Genomic DNA, 15,981 nt, shown 5'->3' with positions numbered 1-15,981 from the left:
TCATCCTTGTTGTCCCAAAAAGTGCTTTTTCTTTTTGGTTTTTCCTTGAAGACATTTGGCTTCTCATCTAAGAAGCTTCTTCAGTTCTGAAGTGAAAAGGCTTGGATGAGAGGTAAAACATCTTCAAGGAAAAACAAAGAAAGTCTAGTGATCTTTGGGAAAAGCATCTTAGGGACAACCATGTCCTGGATGACCGAGAATCTCCATAGACATTTTGCCTCATCATACTTTTCTGACTCCATTGCAGAAAGTTGGCAATTTTGATTCATTAAAACTTAACCATAAGTATATATACTTCACGATTCATTTGCTCACTATAAACCTTAGAATAGCACCAGAATTATTTTCCTCCAAATTGCACGTGGATTGGAATTTAGAGGGAACCAATCAAGGTAGATTTTGTGTCAAATAATAAATGCCTGAACCACTAGATTACAGAACTATAGGGTTCTAGCTCAAAAGGATTCTTATTTTCTTAGTCTTTGAAGCCTGAAATCTTACTAGGATGAATCTCCAGAAAACATACTTTTCTGGGGAAAGTATGGCCTTACTAGGGCCTTACTTGTGAGTAAATATGCAAGCCATTGTCCCAAAGGTGCTTTTTCAAGAGGCAACTAGACTTTCTGGTTTTTCTTTGAAGTCATTTCGCTTCTCATCCAAGAAGCTTCTTCAGCTCTGACTGGATGGTGGGGAATGGAAGGATTTATATTCTTTGCAAGAGGGCGCAATGCTCAGCAGTTAAAGACACTGGGCTTATTGGCTGGAGAGCTGACAGCCCGGGTTTGAGACCTGAGTGTCACTCTGAATGGATGATGGGGAATGGAAGGATCCACCATCCAGTCAGAGCTGAAGAAGCTTCTTGGATGAGAAGTGAAATGTCTTCAAAGAAAAACCAGAAAGTCCAATTGCCTCTTGAAAAAGCACCTTTGGGAGAACCATGACCTGGGTGACTGAGAATCTCCTTAGACATATACAAGCCATTGCACCAAAAATGTTCTTATGTTCAGCTTTTGTCCCTAATTGTATCCTTCTGGCTATGTTAGACTGGTTTCTATGCTTTACTCATTTACAATAGAACCAGTTGCCTGTTTTAATTCACAGAATAATTATTTTTAGTAGTAGGAAATGCACCATCACATTTATTGCAGGCACATCTGGAGAGTGTATCCTACTGGTTCTGAAGTGGACATGGAACCAATTTCTACTTTGTCGCCTCTCCTGCCATCTGGAATCCAGGCAGCTTATGAAAATATGAACGACCAGGTTTTTTTCTTTAAAGGTAAGACATTAAGCCTTGTATTATTTGAATTAGAAGTTTAGGAATGAGCAACCTGCAGTGCTAGAGTGATATATATGCCCCCTGGATTAATTTCAAAAGTTCTCTGCAAACATTCAGTTCGGGTCTCAGAGAATAGCAACTTCTCTGGCAAACAGCTGTTGGAAAAGAGGAAACAAGATGGAAATAAGAAAAAGAAAAATAGGGGGGGAAAGGGAGAGGTTAGGCAAAAGGAGAGATGGCACTGAATTTTCAAGGCTAATAGCCAAGTTTGTGAGGAAAGAGGAAAATTCTGCATGATGATGGGGATAGTGTCATGATGCAAGTCCTTGCTCCTCAGTGTCCATTATTTTACCAAGTTTGATACACAACTTTCCTGTGGAAGCCTTACTAACAGTTCTTTTTTTATATATATTAATTTTTTTATTTTCTTTTAATACAAAACATTCCATCATTCATTACACAGTGTGTCGTCTGGGTACAAATTTTTTGTGGCATAACGGTTGAAGCTTACCACGAAGCTTACCACCAGATTCATTATTTATATCTACTCTTATTTTAGTATTAATGCTTAATACTTAACGTATCTATTGGCATAACATTTCTCATCTTATTTGACTTTATTATACATTACTTTCCTATTTATTCTCTATCCATTGATAAAATAAATCCCATATATTGTAATAATCAGATTCTTCTTTTCCATTAATTGCAAGTTACTCAAATCTACTCATTTCTGCACATTCCATTATTTTCTTTTTTAAAAAATAATTTTTATTAAATAGTTTGTCTTTAAAAACAACACAAAAAACAATCACACATATATAAAAACATGTCAAGACATAACGTATTGAACATAACAATAGTAATTTTACAGCATTTTGTATCGACTTACGTATTTTGCTTTTGTAGTTCTCTATTCTATTATTTCTATTTACTACTCAATGGTAGAATAATCGCATTACTCCAACATATATACTGTACATACACATTATAATATTCATTGTTCTTATCTACACATTTATATTTGTTTATATTTATATCTTTTTATTTAATGTTGTTCAGTTACTTTAAGTTTCATCAATATTAAGTTAAACATTTCTTGTTCTGATTTCTATTTTCGAGCCAACTGTACATTTTATTCCATATTTCATAATATTCCGAATCCTCTCTCTCTTTCAACTCCATAGTCATTTTATCCATCTCTGCACATTCGAGAATTTTCCTAATTACTGTTTCGTCTGAGGGTACATTTTTTTGTTTCCAATTTTTTGCAAATGTGATTCTTGCTGTGGTAAGTCCAATATTTTCTTAATCACATTTTCATCTGCAGGAATCTCTTCACCTTTCCAATTCTGTGCAAATACAATTCTAGCCACAGTTATTACATGAATAATCAAGTATACATTTTCTTTACTACAGTTCCCTGGTAAAATCCCCAACTGGAATATCTCAGGTGTTAAATCAATGTGCTGCTGCATCATCTTCTCCAACCACATACGAAATTTTGCCCAGTATTTTTTTTGTTTCTACACACGTCTATCACATATGATAACACGATCCCGGTGTCCGATGGCATTTCCAACATTTAGTTGATTTATCTTTAAACATTTTTGTCAGTCTTTCAAGTGACAAATGCAATCTATACAACATCTTGCACAGATTCTCCTTGTATGCAGCTGACATTGTTAACTTATAATTTCTATCCCATAATTGCTGCCATTTATCTAATTCTATCATATGTCCAATATTTTTTGCCCATGCTATCATTGTTTCTTTAACTTGTTCTTCTTCTGGTTTAATACTCAATAAATAACTGCATAATTTTCTTATCACCCACCCATCTGTTCCTGTTAATATCTTATCTAATTCTGTCAAATTCCATATGAAAACCATATAAGTTTGCATCTTTTTCATATCTAGATTGTATTTGCAGTTGTGTATACCACACCATATTGATCCCCTGCTTTTCCAAATTTTGTTTCATTTTAAGTTCCCCCTTTTCTGACAAAATATCCTTATATCTAACAATATTTCCCATATTAATAATATTTGGGTGTATTAGTGCTTCCATTGTCGAAAGCCAAACTGGTATCTTCAAATAATGTTGTTCTCTAATTTTCTCCCGTACTAATAATAAAGCATTTCTTATATAATGTCTTCGAAAACAACCATCTATCTTATTTTTCCCATACCATAAAAAGGCGTGCCAACCCAGTTGCAAGTCAATGTCCCTCCAATGTCAATAATCTTGTATTTCTCAATACAATCCCTTCTTTCATCCATGTTAACACTGCTGCCTGGTAGTAAAATTCCCAGTTTGGTAATCCAAACCCTCCTCTGGTTCTCGCATCTTGTAATAGTTTTAAGTTAATTCCCACCTTCTTCCCCTGCCATATGAATTTCACTATTATTTTGTTCAAATTTTCAAAATATTTTTTCTCCAATTTTATCGGAATTGTTTGGAATAAAAACAATAGTCTTGGTAATATGTTCATCTTGATTGTTGCTATTCTTCCTATTAACGATAATTGCAAATTTTTCCATCTCTCCAAATCTGTCTTACTAACAGCTCTAGAGAGGTCTGTGTTCTGTAGGAATTCATCTCCTTTTAAAGCCAGGCGATTAAGAACAGCAGCCAAATTCCACTGGCAAGAGAAAGGGAGGAGAAATGTTCAAACAGATTTGACATAGCCCCCCTGAGTTGGCTAACAGCTTGCCTGGCTGTAGGAACCAAGGGAGATTTAAGACAGGGAGATGCACATTGAAAGGATTCTGTAAATGAAGAAGAATGTTTGTTTTTGATGTCCCAAAGGTAGTTTCTTTCAGGAGGCAACTGGATTTTCTTGTTTTTTCTTTGAAGATGTTTCACTTCTCATCCAAGAAGCCATATATTTCACTCTAGTACTGCCAGGTTGCTCATTCGTAAACTTCTAATTCAAGATTTGAAAAGAAAACACAAGAAAGTCCAGTTGCCTCCTGAAAAAAACACCTCCGAGACAACCATGACCTGAATGACTGAGTATCTCTACAGATGTTGGATGAAAGACTCTTGTGTAGGACTCACACTGGGTTTTGCTTTAAGAAAAAAAATTGGGAGCTGCCCAGAGTTGGTTAAAAGATGGGTGGGTATATAAATGTTTTAAATAAAATAAATGAAGTTGAAAAAAATGAAGAGCCTTGTATTTGGGCAGCCATCATTCATTTAAACTGATTAAATGGATACATACATACATACATGGATTATTTAATTACATTTGAAAACTTTTGACTTTCTTTCCTCCTATGTCTTTCGACAGGTAATAAATTCTGGATGATTAGTAGGCTTCAAATGCAGCCTGGCTATCCCCAACCCATTGACAAGTTGGGATTCCCAACAAACATTCAGAAAATCGACGCTGCTGTTTTTGATAAAGATACTAGAAAAACCTATTTCTTTGTTGGCAACCAATACTGGAGGTAAGGTCTCTTGAACCCCTTTTAAAAATAATAAGGAGCATAGTGAGCGTTAGGAAGAAAAGACAGAAGGGGAATATTAAAGTGATTTTCGAATGCTTTTTTAAAAAATATTTTTATTGGAAGTTTTAATAACAACAGTAAAAGAAAATGTGGAGTAAACTCAAAAAGAAGGGAAAGTAAAGCAAAACAGATTTTTAAAGGACATTAAGTTTTTTTTAAAAAAAACCTTAATCAAACAACCAACTTTATACTTCTAACAATCTTAACCTTTAGATCAGGGGTGTCAAACTCGGGCCGGATGCGTCACATGACACCGCCAGTTTAGCAAAGGGGGGAAAAGTCCCGATACGTTACATGACATGATGAAGCGAGCTTGACACCCCTGCTTTAGATCCATGAGCCGAGGTGGTGCAGTGGTTAGGGTGCAGTACTGCAGCTACTTCAGCTGACTGCTAGTTCAGCAGATCAGCGGATCAAATCTCACCAGGCTCAAAGTTGACTCAGCCTTCGATCCTTCCGAGGTGGGTAAAATGAGGACCCAGATTGTTGGGGGCAATATGCTATTTAGTATACTGTCTTTGGTGTAAGCCACCCAGAGTCCTCAGAGAGTGGGGGGCATAGACATATGAATAATAAAATAAAATAAAATAAATGATCTTCAAATACACAGCAGACCCCATACAGGCTTAAGGACATTCTAACAGAACACTAGAAAAACCTTCCTAGCAGTAGGTTTGGCAAGGAAAACTCCATTTAAAAAAAAAAATCTTCATAAGTATTAGAAAATTCTGTGATTCTATTTCTTGTGTCTGTTTCTGTGTCCACATGTATTCCCCCACACCCATGCCTATGCATACAAATACATACATTAAACAGAGAGAGAGAGAGAGAGAGAGACGGAGAGAGAGAGAGAGAGGGAGGGAGGGAGAGAGAGAGAGAGAGAGAGGGAGAGAGAGAGAGAGAGAGGGAGGGAGGGAGGGAGAGAGAGAGAGAGAGAGAAAGAGAGAGATCCCAATGTGACCCCCAACTAAGCCCAAATTTCCGCTGTAAGCAATACAGTTCTTAAGTGAATTTTGCCCCATTTTATAACCTTTCATGCCAAGGTTGTTAAATGAATGAACTGCAATTGTTAAGTGAATCTGGCTTCTCCATTGACTTTGCTTGTCTGAAGGTCACAAAAAGAGATCATATGACCCTGGGATAGTGCAACCGTCATAAATATGAGTCAGTTGAGAAGTGTCTGAATTTTCATCGCATGACCATGGGGAATGCTGCATTGGTTGTAAGTGAGAAAAATGATCACGAGTCACTTTTTTCAGTGCCCTGTTGTTACTTTAAACGGTCACTTAATGAACTGCTGTAAGTCAAGGACTACCTGTATATGTGCTATATACAGGTAGTTTTATATACTGTATATACTTGTGTATAAGCCGAGTTTTTCAGCACATTTTTTATGCTAAAAAAGCCCCCCTCGGCTTATACTCAAGTGAGGAAAAATAATGCCTTTAAAAGCCTCTGGCGATCCCAGCTGAGTTGCCTGATCGTCCGAGGCTTCTAAAAGCATTTTTTCCTGCAATGTCTTTACTAGTTTTTTGTGGTAAAATTAGGTGCCTCGGCTTATATTCAGGTCGGCTTATACTCGAGTATATAAGGTATATAAAAGAGAAGTGCACAACCTACAATATACATTGGGAGCAATTCTTTTAATTGTTCATATTTAAACCAAATCAAATTTAGCTTTATCTCACAGCAAATCTAGCTCAGTTTTTTTTATCTTAGCATCAGACACTTTTTGGTTACAGTTTACCTATTTTTTTTTCAAATGAGGTTAGCATATCTTCAACCACACTCACAATTTTTGTGCCTCCTTGTTTTAGGACTCACATGTGATAACACATTTCATCTCCTAAAGCAAATGTTCACACTCTCTAAACATAACACCAAGCACTAACAAACACTGCATCCGAATGTAATGGTGTGGAAAACAGAATACGGATATGAAATGTATTACGAATATTTATATATTACTTTCCAAACAATCAACAAATAGAATGGGAGGTCATTAGTGGCGCACAGAGAGTCATCAACGTATGGTCACAATGGAGCCCAAATTTTATGTTGTTAAATATTGTAAGAAATTGTTATGTGAGTTTTATGACTTTTCTTGCCATATTTGTTAAGTGAATCACTGCAGTTGTTCAATTTAGTAACACGGTTGTTAAGTGAATCTGCTTTCCACATTGAAAAAGATTGCAAAAGGGAGTCATGTAACTCTGGGACACTGCAACCGTCATAAATGTGAGTCAGCATCTGAATGTAAATCACGAGTCCATGGGGATGCTGCAACAGTCATAAGTGTGTAAAATGATCATAAGTTACTTTTTTCAGTGCCATTGTAACCTTGAACGGTTACTAGACAAACTGTTGTAAGTCAAGGACTATCTGTATTGTATTGTTCTCCATCGGATTCTGTTTGCTTGTATCTATTTCATCTTTCCCCACATCACATATTCCACCAACAGCTATTCTCGCTATCTTTCATTAGGACCATGGGTTGAATTCACACCAGGCACATCTTGCACTTAATATGTTCCTTGAATTGTATTTTTCAGGTATGATGAAAATACTCAGTCCATGGATGAGGATTACCCAAGGAATATAAGCGATGATTTTCCTGAAATTGATGAGAAGATTGATGCTGCCTTCCAGCTCAATGGTAAGGGGAAAAAATTTATTTTCTAATGTGGATCTAAAATACGGATCATGGACCTGCTCATAGACATGGGAACTTGTATACTATCATTATTTATTTGTATGCCACATTCCTATGGCAGTGGCACTTAAAAGCAATAGAAAAACTGTACTGTATCACAAGATAATTCACTTATAATTATCTTTATTAAAAAAAATAGTTAACAATAAACCTTAAACAGTTTCATTAATCTGCATAATAATCTGCATTATCCAGTAGTCTTCTGAAGTCAATATTAAGGACTGAAAAGTGAAATGCAGAAATGTTATCCAGAAACACATAAAAAGGCTTTGAATAGATTTGAATAAAATTTGCAAAGATTTGTCCCAAAGGTGCTTTTTCAAGAGGCAACTGGACTTTCTGGTTTTTCTTTGAAGACGTTTCGCTTCTCATCCAAGAAGCTTCTTCAGCTCTGACTGGATGGTGGGAGATGGAAGGATTTATACTCCTTGCAGACAGCTGGTTATTTGCATTCTTGATGCCAGTCATCAAGGTTACCTGGAGGTTTATCTGTGTCATCAGGACCTGAGTGGTGGAAATGGGTGTGGAGCCTTCTTGGATGGGAGATAGTTGAAGTTGCAGTGGTGGGATTCAGCCAGTTCAAACCACTTCGGGAGAACCGGTTGTTAACTTTCTGAGCAGTTTGGGAAACTGGTTGTTGGAAGAAATCATTAGGGCAGAGAACCGGTTGTTAAATTATTTGAATCCCACCACTGTGATATTGTATCCCTCCCCCTCTGTTGAGAGAGGGCTATTCGATTTTGACATAGATGGCTTCTTCGATCCCTCTTTCAAACCAGCAATCCTCTCTGTCCAAAATATGGACTTTCTTGTCTTCAAAAGAGCGGCCTGTGCCTTTTATAAATGGAGATGGACTGCTGAATCTAGTCGTGATGTGTTTGTTCTCCTGTGCTGTGCCACGAAAAACCAGAAAGTCCAGTGGCCTCTTGAAAAAGCACCTTTGGGACAACCATGACCTGGATGACTGAGAATCTCCATAGACATTTGCAAAGATTTGCCACTTTTGAGTTTGCCGTATCATCGTCTTTACAATCACATCACAGCTGAAAGAATAGAATAGAATAACAGAGTTGGAAGGGACCTTGGAGGTCTTCTAGTCCAACCCCCTGCCCAGGCAGGAAACCCTACACCACTTCAGACAAATGGTTATCCAACATCTTCTTAAAAATTTCCAGTGTTGGAGCATTCACAACTTCTAGAGGCAAGACTAGAGAATGCCTCTACTAATCTTTTGTCAATAATACTTTCTACAATATTTACAAATTGGGAGGGAGGGAGGATTCCTTGGTATTCTTTGAGCTTGGTTATTTTCTTGTAGACATTTTATTACCCAGTTAGGTAACGTCTTCAGTGCTAGTGGGTCAATTCAACAGTTCAACCCTGAGCTACAAATATTCTCCTCTACTGGTTTATAAATTTACAAAACCTACCTTATGCCATCCATGGTTTTTTTAAAAAACTGATGGCACTGTTTTGATATCTTGTCTATCATCTGACATTTTTAAAAAAATTTAAAAAATAAATAAATTGAGGGACAAATATGTCAAATCCAGTCTAAACATCTGGCTGAAAAAAAAATTAAAATAGTAACAAATAAATTAAAAAGGAAACACAAACAAAAAAAACCCCTCAAAGGGCAGACTCGATGGATGTTTTTCTGCCATCAGTTTTCTATGTTTCTATCATTTTTCTATATAACACGATGTTTTTCCTTTTAGGTTTCTTCTATTTTTTCCATGGGTCCAAGCAGTGGGAGTTTGATCCGAAGACTCAAAGGGTGATTCGTGTAATGAAAAGCAACAGCTGGCTTAATTGCTAGAAATTTTCTTAAAACACAACTCCTGTAACAAGAAAATAGTATACAGATGATTCTGTTAAAGCACTAAAACTATGAACTGTTGTATATCACAGATAATACATTTGGCAAGCAAAGATCCAGTGGACCACTAGATGGCAGTAAAGAAATATTGAAAATTAGCTTTTTGCTGTCCGCAGGATGGTTGCAAAACAGTTATACGCTCCTACTTTAGCTGCTTGTAAACAGTGACTGCATTTTCTTCTGTGACATGGGCACTAATAGTCTGCATGTTTGCCCCCAAATAAGATTCACTAAGTTCAGGGAATTGCATTGGCTGGAGAATATGTGCCAATTCAATGCTATGCATTCTGAAATAGATTTGCAATTTAAAAAAAAAAACTATTAGCTTTTAAAATGTATTTGTAGTTGATGTACAGTAAGACAAGAAAATAATTTTAATAAAAACAAAGTATTATATTAGAACAGGGGTGTCAAACTGGCAGCCCGCGGGCCGGATGTGTCACGTGCAGGCCACGCCCACCCCAGCTCCGCAAAGGGAAAAAAACATTGCAATACGTCACGTGATGGCAAAGTGACGCGGCGAGTTTGACACCCATGTATTAGAAAATGTTTTTCATATTAAATACAAAATACAGAAGTTACACTTCAAAATCATTACTGAACGAAAGTAAAGTTGGGTTGAAGGTTTTGAATAGCAGATAAACAGGCGCATCAGCAAATTTCAGTTGGGAAAATCTGTTTTTAATTCTTGCTGTTTGTGAACTAAATAAACAAATGGCATGATTTGCAAATCCAATCCGCAAAAAGTCATTGTTTCTATTTCTAAACAGTTTAAAACTGTGGTTGCACATTGTTTTACACCATAGTTTACTTTGGCTAAGTATATAAGACCTCCTCCTCTTCCATCATCATTATTATCATTATCAGGGGTGTGTGTGTGTGTTTTCATCTGGAAAAATTGAAAAAGTGCAAAGAAGAGCAACTAAGATGATTAAAGGCCTGGAGGCTAAAACATATGAAGAACAGTTGCAGGATTTGGGTTTGGCTAGTCTAGAGAAAAGAAGGACTGGAGGGACATGATAGCAGTAGTCCAGTATTTGAGAGGCTGCCACAAAGAGGAAGGGGTGAACCTATTTTCCAAAATATTTTCTTTGTCCTGCACCTGTAGGCAGGACAAGAAACATTGGATGGAAACTAATGAAGGAGAGAAGCAACTTGAAATTAAGGAGAAACTTCCTGACAGTGAGGATGTCAGCGTCCCAGCACTGACATATATAAGGAGAGGAGAAGCTTGAACTTTTGCCTACTTAATCCCTTTGAAGATTCTGTCTCCTCGGAGATGGGAGGAGGAAGACATTCCTGTGATCTGATGGAGAAGGGATGAGGAAAGTGGCTTGGAAGATGGCCAATGAGACGCAGAGAATTGGGGATCGGAAAGAGAGGGATTGGTGGGCAAAGGTCAGTACTGACCGTGAAAGAGCCAGGGACAGATCGCTATGCTCAATAAAGAGAAAATTTCCTCAAAGATCGGCAGTTTGGAAATTCATTTATTTTGAGATAGCATCGGAACCTGAGAGAGGACAATTAACCAGTGGAACAGCTTGCCTTCAGAAGTTGTAAGTGCTTCAAAGGTTTTTAAGAAGAGACTGGAAAGTCGCTTGTCTGAAATGGTATGGGGTCTCCTGCTTGAGCAGGGGAGTGGACTAGAAGACCTCCAAGGTCCCTTCCAACTCTATCTTGATTGAAATGAAGAAAGAGGCTTTGATTAGGTTTCACACGTTTTTCAGGGCAAGATATCATGATATCAGAGCCGTGGTGGAGCAGTGGTTAGAGTGCAGTACTGCAGGCTACTTCTGCTGACTGCCAGCTGCCTGCAATTTGGCGATTCGAACTCACCAGCCTCAAGGTTGACTCAGCCTTCCATCCTTCCAAGGTCAGTGAAATGAGGAGCCAGATTGTTGGGGAAAATATGCTGTAAACCGCTTAGAGAGGGCTGTAAAGCACTGTGAAGCAGTATATAAGTCTAAGTGCTATTGCTATGTGATGTGGATTTTTAAAACAGGAAAGATGAATGCCTAGGAAGGCAATAGATTACTACTTTGCAGCCAAATAGTATCTCCTGCTTTTATGCATACACATTTGTATAAATCTCTATCACTTTTACCCATCTCAATTTTTAAAAATTCATTTTATTGGAAGTATTGAGAATTTTTGATGTTCAGTCACTAAGTCATGTCTGACTCTTTGGGAGCCCATGGATCATTGCATGCCAAGCCCCCCTGTCCTCCACTGTCTCTCTCAGTCTGCCCAAGTCATGCCCACTGCATCAGTGACACTATCTAACCATCTCATCCTCTCCCATCCCTTTCTCCTTTCGCCTTCAACCTTTCCCAACATCAGATTTTTTTCCAGCGAATCTTCTCTTCTCATTTGGTGACTAAGGGTGATGACCTGGGGCAAGGCACGGAGGCAACACAGTCAGCTGATAGTTCAAAATGCCCCTTTATTGCTCCAACTTTCCCCCAAACACTCTCACGTTTATGGCAAGTCCCAGAGAAAAGTGCTCTCTCTCACACACACACACACACTCACACTCACACACAAACACACACACACACACACACAGCAGCAGCAGCAGTCTCTGGCCACAAGTAGCCCATCAAAATGCTGTTAGCACAATGGCTTCAAAGCAAGAAATCCAGCAGGGTAAAGGAATAAGTTAATGAGTCCAGGAAGCAAAGAAACAAGGAAATTAGTCCAAGAAGCAAGGAATAAGTCCAGGAAACTCCAAATGTCAGCAATGGCACACAAAACTCCACAAATTCAGCATTTGTTCCCAACAAACACAATCTCCCCACAGCATCTCCTTAAGTCTCAGTTCCCAGGTGTGCCTTGTGAAGAGGGATGGGGCACTGTCCTTCCGAGATGTAGGGTTCGCCTGCGCTGTTCCTGCCTCCTCTCCACTCTCCATGCTCAGGGATCAGGAGTGGGTGGTCCTTGCTGATTGCCTGAACTTTGTCACTCTTCATCTCCACTGCCTGCCCTCTCTTGGTCATCCTGCCCCTGTTCCTCCCTGCTGGCAAGCCATCACAAGCCTGAGGGGACCAGGGCTGCTTCATCCTGTTCCTCCCCCCATACCTCCAAGGCCAACGAAGCCACCCCCTCAGTTTCCATTGGCCACAGCTCTGGCTCATCCTCCCCTGCGGATTCAGGCTCTGATGGGGTCATGACACCAAGGTATTTGAGCTTCAGCTTCAGCATCTGTCCTTCCAATGGACACTCAGGATTGATTTCCTTTAGGATTGACTGATTTGATCTCCTTGCAGTCCAAGGAACTCTCAAGAGCCTTCTCCGACACCACAATTTGAAAGCATCAATTCTTTGGTGCTCAGCCTTCCTTATGGTCCAACTCTCACAGCTATGCATTACTACTGGGGAAACCATAGCTTTGACTATACAGGCCTTTGTCAGCAAGGTGATGTCGCTGCTTTTTAATATGCTATCTAGGTTGGTCATAGCTTTCCTCCCAAGGAGCATGTGTCTTGTAATTTCATGGCTACAGTCACTGTCTGCAGTGATTTTGGAACCCAAGAAATCTGTCACAGCTTCCATTTCTTCCCATTCTATCTGCCAGGAAGTGATGGGACCGGATGCTATGATATTAGTGTTGTTGTTATTTTTAATGGTATTGAAAGTAGGACCTCTCAAATATTTGGTGGTCTGTTTTCAATACATTTTCAGCTCCTTAACAGATCTATGCATGCTCTTTTCAGTGAAGAACATCTTATAAAAGGCAGTGGTGAAATCCAAATTTTTTTACTACTGGTTCTCTGGGCGTGGCTTGGTGGGCATGGTGTGGCTTGGTGGGCGTGGCAGGGAAGGATACTGCAAAATCTCCATTCCCTCCCCACTCCTGGGGGAAGGATATTGCAAAATCTCCATTCTCACTCTGGGGCCAGTCAGAGGTAGTATTTGCCGGTTCTCCGAACTACTCAAAATTTCCGCTACCGGTTCTCCAGAACCTGTCAGAACCTGCTGGATTTCACCCCTGATAAAAGAACATTGCAATATTAAGTTTATTTTCACTCCATCTTCTGATACATTCTACCTGCTGCTTCAGAACTTCAATACATTTTTTTTCTAATACATGTGTTTTTGTGCCCACGCATCTGTTTGCACAGCATTGTCAAATCAATGTGCATCACTTTACTTTTCTTTACGCTGCTTCATTTGTCATTTTTGTGGCCACTCGTGCATGTTTAGAAAAAAATCCTTTTGGAGCAGATCACAAATTTCTTGAAGAATGAGGAAATCTCATCAGCTACTAATTTAAACGTTCTGCCATCCATTCATCGCTTCATGATCTGAACTTTGAACTCAGCCACTCCTGCACCAATAGTGAACAGACGTTATTATGGTACTGATGCCCAGTGGAGCATTTTAATATGTAAAAGAATTAAAGCAACAGATTTACATTCAGAGAGCACAGAGGTACAATATCTTTTCATTTTCCACAAGATCGGTCTTCAGATCTGTGAACGGTATGCCAATCCTCTTGTGCCATCTAGTGGATTTAAGGCTTTATTACATTTCCACCCTCTGGACCATTCCTGACATTCTATGAAGAGTTGGAAAATCCACTTTTCTCATTCTTTCTTCGAAGTCTTCAGTTCCAAAAGGCTATGCTCAACTGATTTGACCCCTCCAAAAAATAGAATTTAGGAACACCCACACAGTATATCTTTAATTTTGTTAATATAACACATACGGAAATGCTGCAGCGATGATGATCAGACAGGGTGCCCACTGAAATAACTTCCAAATGGCCACCATGCTAGTTTTGCTCTGCTATGAACTATGGCACCTTAAGGACTAATATCATGGGACTGTGGCAGGGGTGAGTTCTAAAATTTTTTATTACCAGTTCTGTGGGTGTGGCTTATTTTGTGGGTGTGGCTTGATGGTCATGTGACAATTATTTAGGATTTAACAAAGGTTCTAGTCTACCAGGCTTTTAACTGCTTGCAGAGCTGTACCGATCTATCCAGTCGTATTTTCTGCAATCGAGTTTGGAGCAGTTTACCTTAAGTTTGTATCTGTTGTTTGCCCGTGTAATATGCGGTTGAAGCTGAAGTAGTCATTGACAGGTAGGACGTTGTAGCAGACAATTTTGTGTACTACGCTTAGGTCAGACCATAGTCAGCGTAGTTCTGAGTTCTCTAAGCCCAAAATTTCAAGCCTGGTGGCATAAGGTATTCTCTTCTGAGCAAAGGAGTGGAGTACTCTTCTCATGAAATACCTCTGGACTCGCTCAATTGTATTAATATCCGATATACAGTGTGGATTCCAGGCAGACGGGCTATATTTGAGAATTGGTCTGGTAAAGGTTTTGTATGCCTTAGTTAACAATTCGATGTTACCGGAGAAGAAGCTTCGCAAAATTAGCTTAACAACTCTTAATGCCTTTTTGGCAATGATGTTACAGTGAGCTCTGGGGTTTAGATCATTTGAGATGAGTACTCCTAGGTCCTTGATTGAGTGAGGGTCATCTAGAAGGTTGTATCGCCCAGCTTATATTTAATGTTCTGATTTTTTTTGCCAATGTGTAAGACAGAGCATTTGTTGATTGAGATTTGAACTTGCCAATTGTTTTATGTCATCAGCGAAGAGGACGCAGTTGCTTATAATATGATCGCAAAGGACATTTATATATATTAGAAAGTGAGTGGGTCCTAAAACACTGCCTTGTCAGAGCTAATTGTCTGAGGAGAAAGGAACCTGGCAGGGCCAACTTTTCTATAAAAAGCATAGTGATATTTCTGCATACCTAGGAAGATTGCCCATTACGTATCAATCCGTATAACAGGCCCCAAATCACCCAGCTGGCTTTCTCTCTAAGGCAGGACTAGAAGAAGTCCCAGTTTCTAGTTTGGGTTAACTATTAAACCAATCTCGCTCTTAAAACCTGCAAACAGAAGGTGAGAAAAGAGAAGAGATAGCAAAAATTCTACCTTGTAATTAAAACTTGTGCCAGTTTCTTAAGAATTAGATTTTCTACTGTGGAAAAAAAAAATTCCTGTCAGGGGTTTTCTTGAAACATGGACAAGCCTCTTCTGTCTTTTGCACTGTGCACTCAAAAGAAAGTTGGCAGACACATTCCTTTCTTCTTCTTCCTTGTTCTCTCTCCAGATATGGTGTTACATGCATTGCACTCTGTATACGGCTTTGGAAGGCTTAAATCTGCCATTCTGCAATTCATTACATAATAAACTAACTCCAGCCGTAGAAGCTTTATCTCTGCTTTTTCTCAATTATTTAACAGGAGCAATGAGGTTGGACATTGCAAAACTGGAAAATAAAATGGGAGCACTAACTCTCATCCAAGTACAAATAGTGTGGCATTAGGGAGTATATACAAGAGGATTATTATTTCATCTGCATTGCAATAATGCATTTTAATCACATGCGTATCCTTGGTTATTCTACATTGTATGTTTTGCATTTTTGTTTGTTTGTGCAGTATGATCATTATGTTTAGATTAGAGCAATATAACCAAGTACATCTCAAACATTATTTATACTGCTATATACAAGTTGAAACAGCCACTGATTCCCTTTGCAATATGGTAAAGCTTTTAAACTGATGCTGTAAGC

General features: G+C 38.7%; 1 protein-coding gene across 1 annotated transcript in view; it reads left to right on the top strand.

The window, feature by feature from the left end:
- The window catches only part of LOC117660841 (matrix metalloproteinase-27-like), a 31,382-nt gene extending 21,416 nt beyond the window's left edge, over positions 1-9,966 (top strand). Inside the window, exons 8-11 of the mRNA XM_034409140.3 lie at positions 1,149-1,279; positions 4,576-4,735; positions 7,348-7,451; positions 9,227-9,966. Of these exons, the coding sequence (XP_034265031.2) occupies positions 1,149-1,279; positions 4,576-4,735; positions 7,348-7,451; positions 9,227-9,327 (496 nt within the window). The 3' untranslated portion in view covers positions 9,328-9,966. The remainder of the gene's footprint in view (positions 1-1,148; positions 1,280-4,575; positions 4,736-7,347; positions 7,452-9,226) is intronic.
- Positions 9,967-15,981: the final 6,015 nt, after the last annotated feature.

This window comes from Pantherophis guttatus, chromosome 5 (genome assembly GCF_059756535.1).
Source record: "Pantherophis guttatus breed Tessera chromosome 5, ASM5975653v1, whole genome shotgun sequence".
Classification (NCBI taxonomy): domain Eukaryota; kingdom Metazoa; phylum Chordata; class Lepidosauria; order Squamata; family Colubridae; genus Pantherophis; species Pantherophis guttatus.
Note: the sequence above shows the minus strand (reverse complement) of the source record. Positions and strands in the feature narration are given on the sequence as shown.